Here is a 24,234-nt window from a genome sequence, read left to right as displayed (position 1 = left end):
GCAGAACACCAGAACAGATGAGCATAATATAGTTCCTTTTGGATTTATGAACTCATTTCATATAAATTAATTGCCACCAGCTACTAATGATTATTTTTCACAATAAACCTAGGCCCCAATACTGAAAACACTTCAGTGTGTGAACAGTTTCCCTGAGTTAGTCACAGGCATCTGTTTCCATAGGGTCCCTTGGCTGGATTTGACTCAGTGACAGCAGGGTTAAGTGATCCTATTGACAGTCCCCTGAGCCACTGGTTAGCTTATTAGCTTGTGAACACTTTCAGAAGATTTCCGGAGCAGTACAGAGTAGCTCATTTTTAGCTTGGCTTGATCTTATCTGAATTGACTATATATATTGAAAATACAATTTGAGGCTTAGTCATATGACCTTGAATGTTTTATCCAAAAAATAATTAAAAGCAGTTTCCTAGAAAAAGAGCAAAGTAACGCCCAGTGAATGCCACGGGACAAATTTTGCATTGTTACATGCATGCAATCACACAGATTTCAGTGAGATTGCTCCCTTATTGCAGACTTGCAGACTATTGCAGACTTTGTCCAACAGAGTTTAGACTCTTTCCACCACTTTCAACGGTCTAAAGGATTTTAAGCACATGACGGCCAGTAACTGTAATGATCATGCCAGACTTTGAAAATTAACCCTTTCCATGCAGAATCACACAAACAGAAAACTAATTAAATAAAGCATTACAAAAATATGAACAAGCCAACAGTGAATTCTGTTCCACTCTAAGCTCATTAATACATGGGAAAGGTAACAAAAATCTACTATGCCTACTATGAACCTTACAATATAAACATGAATAATGTATACTTGCATGCAGATGTGAAAAATTATTTTCAGATATGTTCTTTAGAAATTAGTTATTTTTTGGGTATACATAACTAACACCCAAGACTTCCATTGACAACATGCTAATTTGAGGGTTCTCACACTGCACAGGAGGCACTCAGCACTTCACACAACCACTTAAATCAGAATCCATGGTCATTTATAATGATTGAACTTGCAAGCCACAGGAAAACAGTTCTCAATAATAATAATGCAGTGTTACATGATGTATATAAATATAAAAATCTTACACTGCTTTGGTGTGCATTATGCAGGTGTATCCTGGACACTGACAGTCCTTAGAATCATCATATGTTATTCCCAGACTAAGCCCCAGCAGCTGTGCAATGATGACTGAAAATGTCTCCAGTGTTACAGCCCTTTGATACTAAATAAGAAAAAAACCTGAAAATTATCATCAAAGTAACTCAGTTAAAGAAACAAAAACGATGATAAAATTCTAAACCTTTCGGTTTCCTGCCCAATGTAGTCAGGTCGTATTTTATACAAATTTCTGTACTTTTATGTAAAGAACCTTAAGATGCTTGTCTTCAATACAAGGCCAAAGTTCATGTTGATTTACATTCTGGAAAACTCAAATGAGAGCAATGAAGATGCCCAGGATGTGAAAAACAGTGCAGAACTTGACATGCAATATGTAAAAGAAATGCATATTGTATTGCATATGGTAACTGTTCTTAAGATTCAATCCTGCAAAGTGCTAACTTCTGCCTTGATGTAGCAAAATATTTAAAATTGTGCTTAACCTTAATTCATGATCAGTCTCAAGTTAATGGGACTACTCACATAGTTATAGATAAGCATGCTTAAATGCTTTGCTGGATTAGTGCCAGAATACTCAGCACCTTCCGAATTACAGCTCTAAAGTACCTTAAAGGGCTAAGAGGAGACTATAGAGCAAGTAAAACCCTAAAATTCAAAGTTCTACTGTAAGATATACTTATGCACTTTAGGCCAAATTTTTCTAACCAAGTGCCTAAAGTCAAGAATCCAAATCCCTATTTAACACATCTAAATACAAATGAGCTCTTTCTTCACGGATGCTGAGCACCCACCACCACTCCTTCTGAAGCCAGTGTTACAATGTTCACTAGCAGTGTAAATCCAATAATACTATACCAAGGCAACTCCTCCAGCATAGTTTCTGAGACAAATCCTTCCTGCAAATGTTGCCCCTACATAACTAGGGTGGTCCCTGTAACTAAAACACAAAAACAGACTCTTGAATATAACTATGTTCTTCGTAGCAGTGTTTAAAATGACAATGTTGTTTGTTTTTTATAGTTTAACTTTTACTTTCTATTGTTTACAATATAAACACTCTGAGAAATCTGAAAATATTTTGTAAACACAGTACATCTAGAATTATATTTATAATAATTCATAGTGTCTGTTCTATTATTTTTACAAGAGATGTTTGTTGGTCTTGTGAAATTGTGTTGGTCCATGCTATGACAGTCTAAAAGATTTCCAGTGTGCTTTTTTAATAATAGAGAAATGTTCTTCTTACACGAATAAATATGCCACATCATGTGGCCGTAGAACAAGGTAAGATTCTTTCCATTGTAAAAATCTTTGTAGTATCTCATCAGCTTCCCCCGTTGTACGAATTTTATTATTATCTGTCCAAAACTCCAAAGAAGACAGTACAATTGTCATATTAAGGGGGGTAAACATCTGAAAATACAACAGAAGAAACAGATGTTCAATTATATTTTATGCATAGCAGTATTTTAATTTTATAAAGATTAAGCTAAAGGCCCAACCGAGCAAAATGGACATCATATAACAGCACTTGGTTGCGGGGGCACTTCTCTCCAACATCTGTAAAACTAAAAGAGGAATGGGAAGAGAAAAATGCTAACAAAATACATAGTGCTTGCCCAGCAGACCAAACCCAATGGTTCTGAGAGGAGGGGTTTCTGTTAATAAAAAGAGGATTCATAAGTATTGCATATATTCAAATAAATAACAGGTTATAAGCCCTAACCCTGATCATGTCCACAACACTACAATTTCAGAGGCAAACAAAAATTTTCCATTTTTTTTTATTACAAAAGGCTGAATGAGAATAGAAAATTTTTGATAGGGAAAAAATTGATTTTCTGATTGGCAGCTGTTTAATAAGCCTAGAGATGCACCAATACAGCAATCTCTTCAAAGTTCCTCCTCCTTTGTGAGACATAAGGAAGAAATGGAAAATTGGAAGCACCGAGGAGCAACCCTTGCTGGCGTCAACAGGTTTAGAGATATCAGGGCTCTGGACAAGTGATTACAAAGTGGAGATCTGTTACTGTTTGTATCTCAGGAGAAAAGCAGACACCTAGAATCAAAATGACTTATGGCAAACAGAAAACAGATAATAAAGCTAGACAAAAAATTTATAAAAGTAAAATACTAATTAGAAACCAAAAACAAAAGAACCAAGAGTCAAAACAAATGCTAAAAGAGGAATAAAACAATTTTAGGGCTTGTCTACATGGGAACATTTTCCAGTTATACTGTTATAATTATACTGGTATAGTTAACAGTATAATAACCCTGTGTGGACACTCATATCTTGGAATAAGGGTGGCTTTTTTCAGTTTAGCTTAAACTGCTAATAAACTAAACCAGAAAAAGGGACTCTTATACCAGAATAAGAGTGTTCACGTGGGGTGTGTGTGTTACACTGGCATAACTTAGTGGTTTATAGTCACATGCCACCTTATACTGATATAACTGCCCCATGTAGACAGGCAGACAGATTTTCACTTTCCTGAGGGACACAAATGGACAAAAACTGGGGACGGTATACTGCAGAGTTCTTACACTCTCAGATGGATGAGAGCACCACGGTCTGTGGGTGGAATCTAGGGTTGATTATGATTGGCTAACATTGTGAAAGAGGCTAAACCTGCCTACACTAGGTGCTAATGTGTTTTTAAACATCACTGAATTAAAACATGTTACATAACATAACTGTCTGAGGCAACAAGTTTAAAAACCCCACCTTTTTAACCAGTCTAGACAAGACTTCAGAGAAAGCTTGAGGTGATGCACTTAAATGTTTTTTCTCTAATTGCTATAAAGAGCTCCTTGCTGTCATGAGCCAAAAACTTGAGAGCCAAGAGTTAAAATCAAAACTAAACAATTCCCTGGAGAAAATGAGAAAATCTAGAAAATCTTTGACCTTTAATAATATCAAAGTAAAACATCCAAATTTCATTTCAATATGAAACAAAAAAGGCAGTAACTTACACTGTTGACAAATCCAAGAAGCTGGACTATTTTTTCTGTTATAAGATCCTTGTCTGAACCCAGATAGTTGTACTGGAAAATAACACAATTCTTTAAGTAACAGCTAAAAATCATTACAATACAACATTTTTTGGTCAGTCATTTCCCTGATGAAGCAGTGGAATGTTCACATGAGCCTCAAATTCTGAGCATTCAAATGTGTCTAATTATTTTCATTCTCGGTTTCCTTCCAAGTCCATAAACAAAATATGCATTGATCCTTTGACAAAATGGCTACTATATATCTGATAATTCCAGATTCCATTATTTTAACTGACATCCATGATTTCTTTGGCTTCAGCCCGCCACAGCAGTAGGGCTGGAATAGCTGTCAGCCCCTGCCCAGGAACAACGGCAGGAGAGTGGCCTGGGGATGGAGCAGTCCCCAGGGCCAGAGCAGCAGCCTGGGGCCGGAGCAGTGGCCACTGCCACTGAAGAAGTGGCCTCAGGAGCAGCAGCTGGGGCTGGATTAGCGACCAGGCTGGGTAAGCCCCACTGCAGGAGCAGCAGCTGAGGCTCTGACTGTCCTCCCCATCCTGGCAAGGGTATTTTTAGTAAAAGTCAAGGACAAGTCATAGGCTTATGTGAATTTTTGTTTATTGCCCGTGACCTGTCCGTGACTTTTACTAAAAATACCCAAGACAAAATCTTAACCTTAGTGATAGTTGATTATTACATCCCAGACCTTTAGAAGGACAGCCTTAAAACCATGCATTTTTATGACGTGTTTTAAAAAGTAATGGAAATATATGAAGTAAAGCAAATTTGACTGATATGGACTTACCAAACCCTTGTCCAAAATGACATCGATTTCCAGGTATCTGGGGGATTTAGTGACATCTGACATTGACTGAAAAAAAGCCTTCAACATTTCGTAATTATTTCAACATTTTACCTTTTGTATCACTTATTAACACTGTGAGATTAATTAATAAGGAGGTACATTCCTTAACACTAGATTTTTAGCTTGACTACCTATGCTCAGCTGTGCTGCTCAAAAACACCACCATTATCCTTTCATGGAGAGAGTTCTATATTTCTGGAAACAATCATAACCTTATAAACCTATGGTACATTATTTGTTAGACTAAAAGATTCAGTAATACAAATAACAATAACAGATTCCAAAAACTTCAGCATAATTTGGTCTTAATTTCTGTACCACAATATTAAGAAAATAGAGATGAGTATAAAACAGACTACACAACTGATAACAACACTAAAGGTATGTCTACACTACGGGATTAATCCGAATTTAGAGAATTCGAATTTTGGAAACAGATTGTATAAAGTCGAATGCATGCGGCCACACTAAGCACATTAATTCGGCAGTGTGCATCCATGTACCGGGGCTAGTGTCAATTTCCGGAGCGTTGCACTGTGGGTAGTTATCCCATAGCTATCTCATAGTTCCCGCAGTCTCCCCCGCCCATTGGAATTCTGGGTTGAGATCCCAGTGCCTGATGGGGCAAAAAACATTCTCGCAGGTGGTTCTGGGTACAGCCTCACCCCTCTCTCGATGAAAGCAACGGCAGACAACCGTTTCACGCCTTTTTTCCTGGGTGAACACTGCAGATTCCATACCATGGCAAGCATGGAGCCCGCTCAGCTCAAGACAGCATCATGAACATTGTAAACACCTCGCGCATTCTCGTGCAGTTTATGCTGAACCAGGACCAGAAAAATGAGGCGAGGAGGAGGCGGCAATGGCAGCGCAGCGACAAGAGTGATGAGGACATGGACATGGACACGGACATGAACACAGAATTCTCTCAAACTGCAGGCCCCGGTGCTTTGGAGATCATGTTGTTAAGGGGGCAGGTTCTATCCATGGAACGCCGATTCTGGGCCCAGGAAACAAGGACAGACTGGTGGGACCACATAGTGTTGCAGGTGTGGGACGATTCCCAGTGGCTGCGAAACTTTCGCATGCATAAGGGCACTTCCATGGAACTTTGTGACTTTCTCTCCCCTGCCCTGAAGCGCCAGAATACCAAGATGAGAGCAGCCCTTACAGTTGAGAAGCGCGTGGCGATAGCCCTGTGGAAGCTTGCAACGCCAGACAGCTACCGGTCACTCAGGAATCAATTTGGAGTGGGCAAATCTAATGTGGGGGCTGCTGTGATGCAAGTAGCCAATGCAGTCACTGAGGTGTTGCTATGAAAGGTAGTGACTCTGGGAAATGTGCAGATCATAGTGGATGGCTTTGCTGCAATGGGATTTCCTAACTGTGGTGGAGCGATAGATGGAACCCATATCCCTATCTTGGCACTGGAGCACCAGGATACCCAGTACATAAACCGCAAGGGGTACTTTTCAATGGTGCTGCAAGCACTGGTGGATCACAAGGGACGTTTCACCAACATCAACGTGGACTGGCCGGGAAGGGTTCATGATGCTCGCGTCTTCAGGAACACTACTCTGTTTAAAGGGCTGCAGCAAGGGACTTACTTTCCGGACCAGAAAATAACCGTTGTGGATGTTGAAATGCCAATAGTTATCCTTGAGGACCCAGCCTACCCCTTAATGCCATGGCTCATGAAGCCATACACAGGCAGCCTGGACAGGAGTCAGGAGCTGTTCAACTACAGGCTGAGCAAGTGCAGAATGGTGGTAGAATGTGCATTTGGACGTTTAAAAGGTCGCTGGCGATCGTTACTGACTCGGTCAGACCTCAGCCAAACCAATATCCCCATTGTTATTGCTGCTTGCTGTGTGCTCCACAGTCTCTGTGAAAGTAAGGGGGAGACCTTTATGGCGGGGTGGGAGGCTGCGGCAAATCTCCTGGCTGCAGATTACGCGCAGCCAGACACCAGGGCGATTAGAAGAGCACACCAGGAAGCGCTACGCATCAGAGAAGCTTTGAAAACCAGTTTCATGACTGGCCAGGCTACAGTGTGAAATTTCTGTTTGTTTCTCCTTGATGAAAACCCTCCCCATTTATTGACTCATTCTCTGTAAGGAACCCACCCTCCCCCTTCGATCACAGCTTGCTTTCAAAGGAAATAAAGTCACCATCGTTTAAAAATCATTTATTCTTTATTAATTGATTATAAAAAGAGGGAGAGAACCCGGGTGGGGTTTGGGAGGAGGATCGGCGGGAAAGAAAAGGCCACTAAAAAAAGGTTAAAAAAATGACAGCCTTTTGCTTGGGCTGTTCACTGGGGTGGAATGGGAGGGTGCACGGAGCCTCCACCCCACCCCCACCCCCCCGCATTCTTACACGTCTGGATGAGGAGGCTATGGAACATGGTGAGGGGAGAGGGGGGTTATACAGGGGCTGTAGCACCAGTCTGTGATCCTGCTGCCATTCCTGAAGCTCCACCAGACGCCGGAGCATGTCTGTTTGCTCATGCAGTAGCCCCAGCATTGCATCCTGCCTCCTCTGATCTTCCTGCTGCCACCTCTCATCTCGAGCGTCTCTCCTCTCCTCACGTTGGTCCCTCCTGTACTCACGTTGGTCCCTCATGTCCTCACGTTCACTGGCATCTTTCCTATACTTTGAAACCGTGTCCTTCCACTCATTCAGATGAGCTCTTTCACTACGGGTGGATTCCATGATTTCCGCAAACATCTCATCTCGCGTCATCTTTTTCTGACGCCTTATCTGAGATAGCCTTCAGGACGGAGGAGGGAGGCTTGAAAAATTTGCAGCTGCTGGAGGGAGGGGAAAAAAGGAGAAAATTTTTTTTAAAGATACATTTTACAGAACAATGCTTATACTCTTTCACGGTGAACAACACTATTCACATTACATAGCATATGTGATTTCTGCGCAAGGTCGCATTTTGCCTCTTAATATTGAGTGCCTGTGGCTTTGCTGCTAGAGATCATAGATGCAGATCCGGGCAACATGGAGGACGGAATAAGGCTGCACTGCCCAGAAACCTTGTGGCAAGGCTTTTGGAGTACCTCCAGGAGAGCTTCATGGAAATGTCCCTGGAGGATTTCCGCTCCATCCCCAGACACGTTAACAGACTTTTCCAGTAGCTGTACTGGCCACGAATGCATCCCAAGTCCTCAGGGCAAAGTAATCATTAAAAAACACTTGCTTTTAAAACAAGTTTTATATTTTAAAAGGTAAACTCACCTGAGGTCCCTTCCATGGGGTCATGGTCTTGGATACTGGCTTGGGAGAGTACTTCAGTCAGGCTGAGAAAAAGATCCTGGCTGTTGGGGAGAACGGAGTGCTGTGTGCTCTCAGCAAGCTCGTCCTCCTCCTCCTCCTCCTCCTCTTCCCGGTCCACAGAATCCTCAGGTGTGGCTGATGAGATTACCCCCGCCTCGGAATCCACGGTCAGAGGTGGGGTAGTGGTGGCGGCCCCCCCTAGAATTGCATGCAGCTCGGCGTAGAAGCGGCATGTCTGTGGCTCTGACCCGGAGCGACCATTTGCCTCCTTTGTTTTTTGATAGGCTTGTCTGAGCTCCTTGACTTTCACGCGGCACTGATCTGAGTCCCTATTGTGGCCTCTCTCCATCATGCCCTTGGAGATTTTTTCAAAAGTTTTGGCATTTCGTCTTATAGAATGAAGTTCTGCTAGCACTGAATCCTCTCCCCATATAGCGATCAGATCCAGTACCTCCCGTACGGTCTATGCTGGTGCTCTTTTTCGATTATCGGCCTGCATGGTTACCTGTGCTGATGAGCTCTCTGTGGTCACCTGTGCTCTCCACACTGGACAAACAGGAAATAAAATTCAAATGTTCACGGGGCTTTTCCTGTCTACCTGGCCAGTGCATCCGAGTTCAGAGGGCTGTCCAGAGTGGTCACAATGGTGCACTGTGGGATAGCTCCCGGAGGTCAATACCATCGAATTGCAGCCACACTAACCCTAATTCGAAATGGCAATATCAATTTGGGCGCTACTCCGCTCGTCGGGGAGGAGTACAGAAATCAATTTTAAGAGCCCTTTATTTCAAAAGAAATGGCTTCGTTGTGTGGACGGGTGCAGGGTTAATTCGATTTAACGCTGCTAAATTCGAATTAAACTCATAGTGTAGACCAGGCCTAACTCTTCATTATTAGCAAAACTTCTGAACCAAGGAGCCACAGAAGTAATATGCACAGCTGGCCAAACCAGCCAAATGCCATCACTTTCCAGATTCTTGAAAAGTGAAAAATCAGACATTCTGATGCCAAATTTTAGTCTCAATCAAAAATAATTTCCCTCCCACTCCACTCTATGAATTGGTCTCCCTTGTCCAATGGAAGCTTCTGGGGGACCAAGGCCTTAAACCTCAAACATCTCTGGAGAACTTCATGCCTCCTGTGCCATTTGGGTCTTATTTTTGCTCTTTGAAATGCCACCAGTTCTCTGATGGGATAGTTAAATGTCCCTCCAGTCACTCTTCACTCTCAACCACTGGCACCAGCAACATCTTGTCTGTTGTCTCTGTGGTCCTCAATACCTTCTTTGACCCAGCAAACAGGATCTACACATGAAGTTCTAGGAGAGGGATTTTTTTCTGTGGAAGGCCAGGATTGAAAATCCATCCTCTAATCAAGCCACGGTGGAAGGGCATCAAGAGTGAGTACTTAAAGTAGAAGTAGGGAGCCAAAAATAAGGCATGACTGTTTACATTTGCAAGTGAAAATTAGACCTGCAGTTTAATACTGACAGGGAGACTCTAATCAGGGAGATTTACAGGAGTTATCCTCATTCAAAAGCCTGAGGCCTGAGCTGTGCATGTGTGGCTAAAGCCATCCCGACTGAGATAGAATTTGGGCAACATTGTGTCTGCAGATACCGTGATGACACAGAGCATCATGTTCAGGCTAATGGATCACACTTCTTCATGAATAACTTATTCCCAGTACTATTGTTTCTTATCAAAGTAATGACTTTCATATGCCCAGTTTCTGCATATCAATGACATAATTAAAAATTAAATCCAGATTCAAGACCATCACAGTGAATTTCCTGTGCCCTAGTTTTCAGGTTAGACATAATCTCTACCATTATGAGAAAAAGCGGCACTCACTTCAATATCTGTATGCAGCTTGTAAGACACCTTTCCTGTCACCTTTTCTCTCCCTATATCAGTGTAGTTGTTTGCAAAAAGTGGACTCTGAGTGTTTTCATTCTTTATTTGATAAATAATGTGCTCAAACCCAGGTGAAGAATCCAAGGGTTCAATTCCATAGCTAGCATTCTCAAACTGCAATAGCCCTCTGAAAAAGCAAACAGTGCAGGGTACATAAAATTATAGAATGATCTGAATTAATCTGCCATCAGCTTGAGACCTTAAATGTTAGATACTATGTATAGTGGGCACCATTAAAAAGTCACCATTTTCCAACTGTTACCGCACAGAAGTATCTGGGATACTGAATTTTACTAGAGGTTTTATTATAATTAATTATATTAAAGTTATATTAAAATATTTCATTACCTGAGCCCAGAGCAGGTGCTGAGTGTCACAAGTGAATTGGGAAAGCCTGCAATATACCCTTGGTAGTAGCAATCATCCTAAATAAAAAAAATTAAAAAATCAAAGAAAAATGAATAGTTTGCTTATCAGTAAGTATAGTTCTCCAACCAGGTCATCTCCACATCTATGCATTTTGGAGCTTCCACAGACACTTGTATGGAACTTGAAACCATCTAAAAATAGAAGTGTGGAGGTAGAGCACATCTCAGTATTATGACTCAAAATCTGAGGTCAGTGCCCGCCAGAGTAACTAGGCAGGGAGCTGGAGAGATGAGTGAGGGACTATGGGAGGAAGAACCTTTCCCCAAGGCTAAAAAGTGGCTCCACAGCTGTTCTGCATAGGATACTTCATCCTAATGACTAAAGTAGTCTATGCAAGGCCTTTACATATTTCCCCGGTAGGATAGGAGAAAGGAGTTAGGAAGATCTGCATTACAGACTCCCCAGCATACTCCCCAGCATGTTCATACTCACCCTGGTCTCCTCCCCACCTTCAGCACTGATGCATAGGGGGCTCACATGTAGAAGGGTTCAGTGACACAGAGGGCCCAGCCCGTCCTATGCAGCCCCCTAAAGTCCACACACCTGATCTCTTCCACACCAGAAATGCCAGTACCAATGCACAAGAATACTCTGTATCTGTATGGAAAAGACTGGATTTGCCCTTATGATTGCATCTTGGCCCCCACTTTTCATTCTTATATTTCTATCAGAGACATACAAAATGGCTTAGAAGGGAGGAGGCAGTGATAGTTTCAAGGTAATTCCTTAGAGATCCTAAGCTCTATGCTCCCAGGTAGATCTCTAAATTTGGAAAGATGGTTTCTCAAGATCCACCCCATCACAAAGGCTGGGTTGCAGCAAATGGCCAAGCCCGGCTTGCCCTTGCTCTGAGATTCTCCTACAGCATGCATCTGTCTGTTATATTGCTAAGCAATGCATGGCTCTCTTTTCCTTCCCTCAGACAAAAGCTGAGCACTAATTCCTAAGTGGTATTCATAGCAAAGGCCCTGTAACTGCTGGAACTGCTCACAGTTCTCATCTATTTCCTGCTCTACTTTGCAGAAGGAACAGCCAAACATCGTACTCTACCTCAGTGGTGGGCAACCTGCGGCCCATCAGGGTAATTCGCTGGCAGGTCACGAGACAGTTTGTTTACATTGACTGTCTGCAGGCACGGCCGCCCGCAGCTCCAAGTGGCTGCGGTTCGCCGTTCCCAGCCAATCGGAGCTGGGAACGGCAAACCACTGCTACTGGGAGCTGTGGGAGGTCAATGTAAACAAACTGTCTTGTGGCCCGCCAACGGAGTACCCTGACGGGCTGCGTGCGGCTAGTGGACTGCAGGTTGCCCACCACTGCTCTACCTCGAGTCAGAAGGGGATGCTCACCCACACCTGAGGCAACCCCTTCCCTGTGTGGGGCACAGGGAGGGAAGAAGTCTGAGCCTATGGATAGTCATTAAAAGAGAAAACAGAGGAAAGAGGGTGAAATCAGCAATGATGGAAAAAAGGCAGAAAAAGAGTAGGAATGAAAGAACAGAGAGGGAAGGGGAATAAGAAGCTTTGGAGAGACGCCAAACCAGTAAACAAAAGAGTCTTGATGAGAAAGGAAAAAGATTATACGCTTTAAAAATTAAATGGAGGTGAGGGAAGGGCATGCATCTAGATGAGATGACCCAATGGGAGAACAACGGGTGACCCACTTTTCTACCTCTTGAGATCCTTTCACAGATCCACCCTGTAGACCACAATAAAGCACTCTGAGAGAAGGAATTAAGGGACCCATCCGGAAGTATGCTGCACTTCCTCAACTCCTATTGTTTTCAGAAAAAGCACATTAGCTTGTGTGAGGAAATTCTAATAAGTTAAGCAACGGATTACATTAGGAGAAAAGGCAGCTAGTGTGACACCAGCTTCAGCTAAATCCTGGAGTAGAGCATCTGTGGAGGACAGTTTGTGATGGAGGATCTAAACATTACCGATGGTAAATGTACAGGACAGTAGAAAATCCTCAATTTTCCTGTCCTGGCCTTCCCCTATGAGTTTAAGCACAAGTGATATGTTTGCTCCTTTAATGTCCATTCTGCAAGTTAACTACTGTAAGCACATTTCAGTCTAACTAGTCGTTTTCTGGAAAAAGTTGCTAATTAGCCAACCAAAATAAACTTGAAATAATTAATCTTATTGTTAATTCTCCATAGAGAATGTTTCCTTGAAGAATCTCATGCCAGGATTAGTAGAATGTCAGCAATAAATAACTAAAGATAGGGAGAGGTTTTCTGATACTTAAAAAAATGTAAAATCCCCAGAGAGTATTTCTAACAGCAACTCTGTTCTGAAAAAGCTAAGAAGCTACAAAACAAAGTACCGGTAATTAAATCTTACCTTAATATGTGGGAAATCAGAATGAACAGCCCCCCCTTTGGTGTAAGTATAAACCCTGAAATCATCAGATAAAAATAGTCTATAAAAAAGAGAATAAAAATGTTTGAATTAAAAAATAAAGATTACACATTCCTGCAAGTTTAAAGAGCACCCACACTATTTTCAACATGGTGCAATGATTTGCATTACCCCTTAGTTTTGTTTCTTAAGTTACAATTTAATGTTTTATCGCTTCTTTCAGACTAGAAAATTGCTGAGTTAGATGGGGTGACAGTTATGTGCAGCATATCTACAAACCCTTCTGAGGATTCCAAGTTCTTTTCCTGTCAGTTCTTTTCCTTTCTTTGCCAGTCAGCTTCTCAAACTTCTGCTTAAGTCTTGAAACTGAAGAATACATGGATCTCTGAAAATACTTCCTATTAGAGAATCTTAGATTCTCCTATTGTCAGTGCACAATACTAGGAATAACTGAGGCTACAGCAAAGAAGATAGAGAAGTATCAGCTTGGACTGTTACAGACTGAAAATTATAACCAATTATTGGAAAAGAAAGGGAAGTCGAAGACAAATTATCCAATATTTGATAAACCTTATTAGAACCTTTTGTGAGCCACATGACTGATTTATAACAGATAAGAACCAAAGGATTAGGAACAAAGTCAATCACTTACTGTTGCTTCAGGTGAAGAGTATACGGTGTCCCTTCTATTGTAATGACATAGGACACTTGGTCCTAAACCATCCAGAATGACAAAATTCAGTAACACAATATTTTGCAAAGCACATAATTCTGCATTTATTAAACATGAACATAAATTAAAAATGCACCATAAATGTTTCTTAATGGGAAATGGATGGACAGTAACATGGTTATCAGTGCAGTTTTGACATCTCTTGACAGCTACCAAAACAACTGCCCTGTATCATTCCAATACTCTGTGGAATGATTGTCTGTGGTTTCCTAAAAAGGCTCATCCACCACTCACCCTTTGACTGACATACACTATTCCATGTGTTCAAAATGTGTGTCTATGTTTTATGTCAAACACACAGGAAAAATAATTTAATAGCCAATTCCATCTCAAGATATGTAGATGTGTGCAAAGGCAAAAAATGCCAGTGATAGTGACCGTGACCAGCTGATGGAAGTTGCAATGAATAAAATGGGAACTGAAGCGTCATAGCCTCAACTGGTGAGGGAATCTGTTGAAAATATTATAGACCACTGGAATTCTTCCTTAGAGGTTTTTAAGGTCAGGCTTGACAAAGCCCTGGCTGGGATGATTTAGTTGGGGATTGGTCCTGCTTTGAGCTGGGGGTTGGACTAGATGAACTTATGAGGTCCTTTCCAATCCTGATATTCTATGATTCTGTGATTGATTCTATGAATCTAGAACCCAGACACATGCCATTAAGCCAGTGGACAAATAGGATGGAAGTAGAAATAACACATTTCACCTAATTCGGAAGAGCATCATTCCGAAGTCACACAAAGGAATTCATAATTTTAGAATCAGATGCTACTTCTTACTTTTGTGAACCAACACTTGATTGCTCTTGTTAATTTGGGGGGAGAATTACTGAAGATTATTGTTAAAGAATAACATGATTTAAGGCCCCTCCCTTAATCTCCAAGACATGTATGTAAACATAAGTTTTCATTGCCACTCTCTATTCTTATTAATAAAATGTTGTATGTTAACAGAACCTTTCATCCCAGGATCTTGTAACAGTTTATAAAAATTCAAATAGAAAAACTGAAGCATGGAGGTGACATGACTTGCCCCAAAACAGACTATACAATGAGAATTTAGAGCCAGAAATAGAATGTGGGAGTTCTAGCCTGTCTCCTGCTCTGACCTCCAGGCAGGGTGGATAAAAATCAATTATTTATTTTTTTCAAATTGGATTTTTTTTATTTAAATCGGATTTTTGGATAAAATGCTTTTTGAGGAAAAAACCTATCTAAAGATAGTTTTAATTAGGATACATGATAGCTCAAAGACATCTCATCATGGAATAGGGATTATAAATTCTAATTCTATAGTATGAGACAATATATTCATGTAATGTTTAAGAAGAGTTTTGTAAATAAGTTCCAATAGTTCATGAATTAGAGACCCAATCTTATGGGGTCCAGGGGCTTCTGTATAGATTATTTAGGTTAATCTTTCTATCTACCCAATGGGACTCAGTGCTCAGTTTAGAAGATAGCATCAGAGATGCTTATTGTTGCAGTTCTCAAACTGTGGATTTGTGTCTCCAGAGATAACTTGTTTGTTAACAGCAGAAATTTTTTTAAAATAAATAAATAAATAAATAATATATAGAGAAATAACAGACCTCAACCCTATTGTCCCTCTGCAAATTTGTGTACACAGAGTCAATCCCTTACCTCTCTCTAAAAGTGCAAAGTTTCTAAAAGTTCAATGAATAGAAGATTGTTGGGGGCAGAATAGATCTGGACAAGGAGAAGAAGTCTGGAGATAAATGTGAAACGGGAGGGACAGACAGTAGAAACAAAAGTGAAACTGTTTGAGCAGCATATTCCAGAAGTCTTGAGGTCTTTCTGAGTGTAGCCTTCATTGATTTGAGATCTACCATACCATTCTCTCACTAGAAAGGAAAACCTATAACCTATAAGAGACCCAGTTTGGGAATATTTTAATGAAGTTCCTCTACCTGTGGATAAGACAGGCATGCGTGCAAAATGCAAACAGTGCAACAAAGAAATGCAAGGCCTGGTTGCCCGAATGAAACAACAGCATGAGAAGTATTCCTTCTCAGGAGGAAGCCGCGTTGAAGATGATGAAAGGAACATGTCTGAACATGCAGGATCTTCAGGTTGTGACTGAAGACTTTTTTAATTCATACATCTTTCTTAAGGATTGCCTGTCTTCCTTCTGGACTATTCTTAAATTCTCATGTTTGCGCAAAAAATATAGTTGTTACTCTATGGTACTATCATTTTAGATGCAGTTGTGATAAAAAATAAATAGCTGAAATAGGCAGATCTTCCTTTTACAATTTCACCTTTAAAGTAGTACTGAGTGTCAGGGAATGCAATGAGTAATACTAAATGAGCAATATGGTAATAATAATTAAATAACTGCATTGACTTATTTTGTTTAGGAGAATCCATCCTCAACATACAGGATTCTGAAGACTGTCCACCTTCAAGATCACCATCATTTTCTATAGTTTCAGAGTTATCTGCCAATGATAGTGTTTCAGTCACATCATATATGTCACATAGCCACAGTATATCACCTGTAGCAAAAAGGAAAAAAATCTCCATCATCTAAAAACAACCATAGATAAGTTTGTGATAAGAACCAGCAGATTACAAAAAGAGGTAACTGATGAAAAAAAAACCTCTCTTTTCCGTATGATTGAGAACCCACACTTCATTAACATGGTTCAGTCATTAAGACCAGGATACAGTTCACCCAACAGAGCAGATGTTGCAGGCAAATTGCTGGATAAAGAGAAATTGAGCAGTTTGCAAAAGGTCTAGAGCAGAGGTTCCCAAAGTGGGCGATACCGCCCCCTGGGGGCGCTGGAACGATCCAGGGGGACAGTAGTAGCCTCGGGTGCAATTGGGGGGCGTTGAATAAAAATAAGGAGGCGGTGGAAGCATAAAGAAAGAAGAGAATATAAGAAAATTTTGAAAAAACGTTCGTACATGTTTCATCTGTTGTGTAACATAGAGTTAAAGTTGTAGTGATTACTTTATTTTCCAAATAGATTCACAAATTATAACCGATCAGGTGTCAAGTCCGCCAACAGCTCTTAACAAGCAAGTGTTGGCAGGCGAGCGTGTCGTGCGCATTGTCGGGAAGTCCAGCATGCATCGGCAGGAATATGTGCGTGTAATGACTTGTTTACAATACGATACTATAAATAGGCGACATGTATGAAATCTAATTTAGATTGTTTCTGAATTGTGTAAAAAGCAGTTAACAATAGTGCAATAAGTATTTAAAATTTTTTATTCATATTCGATACCTTCGATCTTTACGGATTACGGATCACATACAAAGCAAATTGTATTACTGTTGTTTCAATAAAACAGTAATTTACAGCTGAGTATTTTTATACATTTTCTTACATATCTACCATACGTTTGTGTGTCTCTAGTGCTTACTAATAATAAAATCGTAGCAGGCTTGTGTCGGTACAGTACTANTGTGTCTCTAGTGCTTACTAATAATAAAATCGTAGCAGGCTTGTGTCGGTACAGTACTATTTGAAGTGTACAGTCAATATATTTGTCATATTTTTTATTACAATATTAACGAAAACAGGGGAATGAAATTGTAAAAAAACTGTTAACTATTAACATTTATTTATATCTATCGAATCATCTGTGTTAATTGGTAAATAAGGCATGTGTTAATAAGGAACAATTATTTAAATAAGGTCAAACTAAATTAAAACTATTTTATTTTTAATTGCATATTGATTATTTTTTAAATTAATTATTTCTTGATAAATTTAGTTTGATATTTGACAATTTAATATCAAATACATATATCTAATGCTGAGCAAAGAACAAAACCCAGTTTATTAGTTTCATTAGTATTTTAGTTTGGTTGTCTTTTGCCGTCTTACCCAAAAAACACTGTATACCTGATGTCGTGGGCGATATTCTAATAACACAACTATTGCAAAAAATTTTGGTTCCGGCAAGAGAAATTGCACTTTTTCAATTATATAAATTGTTATATATCTTGATCATTTTATGCCCCTATTATGATAAACACATAAATTTTATTTTTTTACAGATAATATCATGGCTGAACCCAAGAAAAAATGTAAACAATATAGTATTGAATATTTGAACTATGGCTTTATTCAGGCGCCTACAAACAATACATTACCGATGTGCCTGATTTGCCAAAAAGTTTTATCAAATGAAGCTATGAAGCCTTCAAGACTACAAGAAAATTTGACAAAAATTCATGCTGATAAGAAAGATAAGGATTTATCTTATTTTCAAGCACTTAAAGAAAAATTTTTGAGACAGCCGACATTGGCAAAACTCTTTTCAATAGCATCCAAAGAAGATGACGATGGGTTGCGTGCTTCTTACAACATTTCGTTACTGATTGCTAAATTGGGAAAACCGCATACTATTGGTGAAGAACTAATTCTACCGGCTATAAGTGAGGTAATACACACTATGCTACACAAGCCAGCATCTGATATTACCAAGAAAATTTCTTTGAGCAATAATACAGTGCAAAGAAGAATTGATGAAATGGCTCAAGATGTTGAAGACTCACTATGTGAGTATTTAAAAACTTCCCAGTTCTCTATACAGCTTGATGAGTCAACTTGCCAGGAAATGAAGCCTTACTTTTAGCATACATGCGATTCATAAAAGAAGAAAAAATTTGCCAAGAATTATTATTTGCTAAAAATTTGCAAACTGATACTAAAGGAGAATCGATATTTCATGCATTGGAAGTTTTTTTTAAAGAAAAAGAAATCCTCCTGAGTAATATCTTGTCAGTTGCTACTGATGGTGCTCCAGCGATGATAGGGCGCTACAGGGGTTTTCTTGCATATTTAAAAAAAGCGGTTCCGAATGTATTTGCTGTACACTGTGTCATTCATCGTCAACATTTAGTTGCCAAAAATCTGAGTGAACGCCTACATAGGTCATTACATTATGTCATTAAAGCAATCAACAAAATCAGAAGCAATTCATTGAATGACAGATTGTTTAGACAACTTTGTATTGAAAACGACGAAGAATTCAAATCGCTTGCTGCTTCATACAGAAGTTCGTTGGCTATCAAAAGGTGCCTGTTTGGATCGGTTTTATAAACTCTTTGACTCAGTGCTAGAGTTCCTAGAAAACAAAGATGATGCTTTACGAGCCAACTTGATTGATTCCAAAAATGACATAGCTTATTTGACAGACTTGTTTAATAAATTTAATTAAACAAATTTACAGCTCCAAGGCGATGAGCTGAATTTCATCAAAACAAAAACTGTTATTTCCGCGTTTGTGGCAAAACTTCTTCTGTACAAACAAAATTTAGGACGAGAAGAATTCAGCCAGTTTCCAAATTTATCAACAGTAGGAAAACATGATGAAGACTTGCTTACCTATTGTCAGCACTTGGAGGCTCTCCATTCTGACTTCAATCAACGATTTGAAGATATTCTTAAAATGAACATACCCTATTGGGTTTTGGACCCTTTTTCAAGTACAAACACAGAAGAATCTCCAAAATTACAAGAAGAACTGATAGAAGTAACAACAAATGAGGAATTGAAATTTAAATTCAAAGACGGCTACCAACAGTTCTGGCTGCAAAAGCAGAGACCTACACTTTATCCTGCATTATGGGCTATAGTACAAAAGTTTTTAATTGCATTTCCTTCATCATATTTAGTGGAACGTGGGTTCAGTGTGGTCACAAATCTGTTAACTAAAAAAAGAAACCGACTGCAAATAGCTAATCGCGGGGATTTAAGAATGCTGCTGACAAAAATAGAGCCGAACATTAATAAATTGTTAGCAGTGCACCAGGTTCATCCTTCTCATTAGGATTATTTTTAATGTTATTCGTAATTTTTATTTTAATATTATCCTTCGTTATCTTAATTTTCAGTGTGTAATGCGAATGTTACTATGGTTGATTTTAATAATTTTATAATTTCAAGCTTCAAGGTGTCTTATTTACAACATCTTTCTTTACTATATTGTAGGACATAGGTAGAAATATAGATACATAAAAGAACGCAAATTTGTCACTGCATCTTTCTGTTTGTTCACTTAAAGAAGGTAGATTTCCAGGGGGGCACTGAGTAATTTTTTTTTCTGAAAAGGGGGCGGTAGGCCAAATAAGTTTGGGAACCTCTGGTCTAGAGGATGAAATTATTAACCTGAGTCTTGATAGGTGGAGCAATGTCCACAATGATCCTATTGTATGTGCTTGTGTGACAACAGAAGAAGGGAATGTCTTCCTTACAGAAACAATTGATACATCAGGAAATGCACACACAGCAGAATACTTACAAGAAGTAGCAGTAAAAGCTATAACAAACTGTGAAAAAAAAAATCAAATGTCTAGTATGCAGCTTGGTCACAGACAATGCTGCAAATGTATCCAAGATGATAAGAAATTATTTAGAAGAGAGTGAAGAGAGTCCCAAGCTAATAACGTATGGTTGCAGTGCTCATTTGATGCACCTCCAAGCCAAAGACTTCAGTGTTCCAGAAATAAAGGCTAATGTTGTTGAAATTGCAAACTACTTCCGTAACAACCACTTTGCAGCAGCTGCTCTGAAAAAAGTGGGAGGAACCAACCTAACTCTCCCACAAGACGTGCGATGGAACTCAGTAGTGGACTGTTTTGAGCACTATATCAAGAACTGGCCTAATCTGATGACAGTTTGTGAACAAAATAGTGAAAAAATAGATGGCACTGTCACAGACAAAGTTCTCAACATTGGGCTTAAGAGAAATGTTGAACACATGCTGAGTACCTTGAAGCCTATTTCTGTAGCCTTGAACAAAATGCAGGGAAATAGCTGTTTTATTGCTGATGCTGTTGAAATTTGGAAGGAATTGAGTGAAATCTTAAAAAGAGAAATATGCAATGACAGAGTTAAACTACAAGCATTAAAAAAACGAATGGGACAAACACTATCTCCAGCTCATTTTCTTGCAAATATTCTCAATACTCAGTACTAGGCTCAAACCTCAACTGCTGAAGAAAAGGAGTTGGCTATAACATGGACATCCAGCAATCATCCCTCCATAATGCCAGCTATAATAAACTTCAGAGCTAAGGGTGAACCATTCAAGAAATATATGTTTGCTGATGATGTTTTAAAGAAAGTCACACCAGTGAACTGGTGAAAGTCACTTAAGTACTTGGATTCAGAGACTGTTGAAGTGATAATCTAACTTTTAACAGCAGTAGCTTCTTCTGCTGGTGTAGAAAGAATATTTTCTTCCTTTGGATTAATTCATTCCAAACTGAGAAATCGTTTGGGACCTGAAAAAGCAGGAAAGCTTGTTTTTCTTTTCCAGATTATGAAGAAACGGGAAAATGAAGGTGAAGACGACTGAGTTAGCTGCAGAAGCCAATATTTTAAGTTTCTCATGTTGACCTGGCTGACAGTCAATTTAATTTTTGTTTTTTAAAAACAAATATTTCATTTAACTATTTTAGTTAAAGCAATTTTAACAAAAACAAATCTGATTTTAAAAAACTTGAATGTTTAACTAAATTCGTATGCTTGTTTTGTTAAAATATTATGTTCGCTGTTGAAAAAAAATCCAGAATATATAACATTGTTGCTTTAAATTTAAATGTCTGTCTGGTGATGTTCTTCTCCTAATACAGAATGGCAAGAAAATCCTCCAATTATTAATGATTAACCTGTTGAACTGGAGATAGTTCACCTCCCAATCACTTCATAAATATCTGCTTCAATTACCTTTGGTAAATGAAATAACCAAACAATCATTCCTTTTCTGATATAGCTGTAAAACTCACCTGAAAAGTTTTTGAAATAAATCACTTAAAAAATGTATAGTGTGTACCTTCTAAAAATGAAACCTACATCTATCTCTGAGTTGTGAAGAATATGTATTAAGGTTATAACAACCAACAAGAATGCACTTTTATGTAGAAATCCATGATTAAATTGAGTGTTCCTGACTAGTGATTTAAATCAAATCCACCCTACCTGCAGGTATCACCCCCTATAATGTTTATGGTTTTTATATATGGAGATATACCTATCTCATAGAACTGGAAGGGACCCTGAAAGGTCATTGAGTCCAGCCCCCTGCCTTCACTAGCAGGACAAAGTACTGATTTTGCCCTTGATCCCTAAGTGGCCCCCTTAAGGATTGAACTCACAACCCTGGGTTTAGCAGGCCAATGCTCAAACCACTGAGCTATCCCTCCCCCCCCATGTGATGGTATTGCGACTCATCACAGGAAAGACACAGAAACCCAAATTTAAGATTTAAAAAACTATTTTCAAATCTTATGTAGCCTATGCTGCCAAGTTGCACATTTGAAGCCTGACCTAAAGCAAGTCAGTGAAGAGACTCCCGTTGACTTCAATGGGTTTTAGAATGTTTACTACTCATGTGCAAAAAGTTATAGACGTTTAAGTCTTTGCAAGAGTGGTACCTTAAATTGTAAATGTATTTATTAATAGATTATAATAACTTGCCCTTTTATTTGTAGTTTTGAGTCTACATGTTTTATTATTGATTTAGCAACCAAATTATTTTATAAAACATTTGTAGTTCCACTTTAAGGTTACTGGTTTGAGTGCCAAAGAACTTTGCCAAATATACCTCCCTTCTCAAAGACACATTGGCCCAATGAGGGACTGTAGGATGTTTCACTGGAAACACCTTACACATTATAGCCACAAATGTGCTACAAGGATTGTAGCATTTAAAGGATTTTAACAGATTCTCACTGTACCTCCATTTACACATATTTATTATATAATTTAATATCTAATTATATAGATAGGGAACAACTGTATTCCTTAACTACAAGTACCAGATCTCCAGTTATATTTGAGGATATCCTCTGTGGAGCTGTGATGTGCAATAACAATTGAGAACCTAAAGGAGGGAAATATGTCAGTTATTTTTATGTAGTAATAACATTACAAACATACCTAAATATTTGAATCAGACTCAAAGCTCCACTGTGCTAGGGGCTGTATAAGCACAGACATAAATAGGTTCCTGCCCCAAGAAATTTATCAGCCTGCAAAGATTTACATGCATGCTTCACTTTAACAAAAATTAAGCACATGTGTAAGTCTTGGTAGGATCAGGGCCTAAAGAGATAAATGATGAGTGAGGGAGAGAGACATTCAAATATATCCACTTTGTAAATGCATTTGCTTTTAAAATGTATATCTATAAATCAGTAAACAGCTATCTATCTTCTGCTGCCTCTCGCTTTAGGCTGTGTCTACATAACTGGCTATGTGGGCAAAATTTGTCACTCGGGTGTGAATATTTCCCCCCGAGCAACACAAGCTACACTGACATAAACACTACTGTGCACAACACTATAGTGGGAGGAGAGCTTCTCTGCTTGCAAGGGTGGTTTTTTTTATGCTGACAGAAGAGCTCTCTCCCATCAGAATAGAGCATCTTCACCAGATGTGCTGCATCACTACCACTGCACTGCTGTACATGTACACATGGCCTTAGTTATCATTAGTTAAGTTTTCATATAAATGCTGCATCAGAAGCAGTCTTGAAGAGAGCAGTTTTACAGACAGATCAGCTGTCATCCAGCATGGCAGGGAATACAGTGAGAGAGAATTGTGGGAGAAGCAGACACACAGGTGGTCAGAGAGGAACATGCAATACACAACTCCCAGTCTGTGTTAAAGAATCTCCACTAACTCCAGTCCTCACTCCCACTCTGCTCTAGCTCCACACTCAACTCACCTTCCCTCTCCAAAGGGTGTAGGATTTGGGGGCGCTTTTTTAGGCAAGGGGCTCAGTGAAGCAGGTGACTGTGGAGGGGGAATCTCTCCTTGTTAGCAGTCTCAGTGGGTGGAAATCTCGCCTGGATTCACAGGATGGGGGGGGGGGGGGGGGGGGGGAGTAAAAGGAGTTGGTGAAACAGGTAGCTGTGGGGAGAGGTCAGTGAAGTGGGTGACTAAGGGGCAGGTGTATCTCAGCTGCGGGGTGACTCTGGGGAGGTCTCTTCTCTTGGGGGTGACTGTGGGGGAGTCTCATATTAGGGGAGATTCTCTCCTGTTGGAGGTAACTAGGGGCATCTCTCCCATTTTAGAGTGATTGTGAGAAGGGGCAGTGAAACAGGTGACTATGAGGCAGGGATCAGTGACTGTGGAGGGGATCTTTCCTCTTGGGGTGGCTGGGGAGGTGTCTGTGAGGAGGTCAGTGCTGGGGGGGTCTCTTCCTTAGGGGATGATGCGGGGCAATGCAAGAGTTGATCGGGAGCTGTGGGGATCAGAGTAGGGGGGTCTCTCCATTGTGGGGACGGGGAGTCAGTGCAGGGGGTTGGAGGGGCAGGGCACGGAGGGAGGAGCAGAGCTGGAAGGGGCTGGTGGTCTCTCCCTTTGATGGTGGTCAGCACAGGGGGTGATGGGGCTGTGGGGGTCAGTGGAGCAGGTGACGGGGCAGTGCAGAGAGTGGGGGGCAATGCAGGGGGCGGCTGGGGGGGGTGCTCTCCCTTGGGAGGTGATGTGGGTCAGCGCAGGAGTGACAGGGCTGGGGAGG

At 40.0% G+C, this 24,234-nt stretch overlaps 1 protein-coding gene across 1 annotated transcript in view; it reads right to left on the bottom strand.

The window, feature by feature from the left end:
- The window catches only part of LOC117873033 (disintegrin and metalloproteinase domain-containing protein 18-like), a 46,225-nt gene that overhangs the window by 21,694 nt on the left and 297 nt on the right, over positions 1–24,234 (bottom strand). Inside the window, exons 2-11 of the mRNA XM_034762014.1 lie at positions 22,526–22,590; positions 13,640–13,701; positions 12,970–13,048; positions 10,547–10,623; positions 10,136–10,325; positions 4,938–5,003; positions 4,115–4,186; positions 2,385–2,551; positions 1,994–2,075; positions 1,105–1,241 (exon numbers count right to left, since the gene is read on the bottom strand). Coding sequence (XP_034617905.1) covers positions 1,105–1,241; positions 1,994–2,075; positions 2,385–2,551; positions 4,115–4,186; positions 4,938–5,003; positions 10,136–10,325; positions 10,547–10,623; positions 12,970–13,048; positions 13,640–13,701; positions 22,526–22,590 — 997 coding nt within the window. The remainder of the gene's footprint in view (positions 1–1,104; positions 1,242–1,993; positions 2,076–2,384; positions 2,552–4,114; positions 4,187–4,937; positions 5,004–10,135; positions 10,326–10,546; positions 10,624–12,969; positions 13,049–13,639; positions 13,702–22,525; positions 22,591–24,234) is intronic.

This window comes from Trachemys scripta, chromosome 2, assembly GCF_013100865.1.
Source record: "Trachemys scripta elegans isolate TJP31775 chromosome 2, CAS_Tse_1.0, whole genome shotgun sequence".
NCBI lineage: Eukaryota > Metazoa > Chordata > Testudines > Emydidae > Trachemys > Trachemys scripta.
This window is presented reverse-complemented; position numbering and strand designations above follow the sequence as displayed.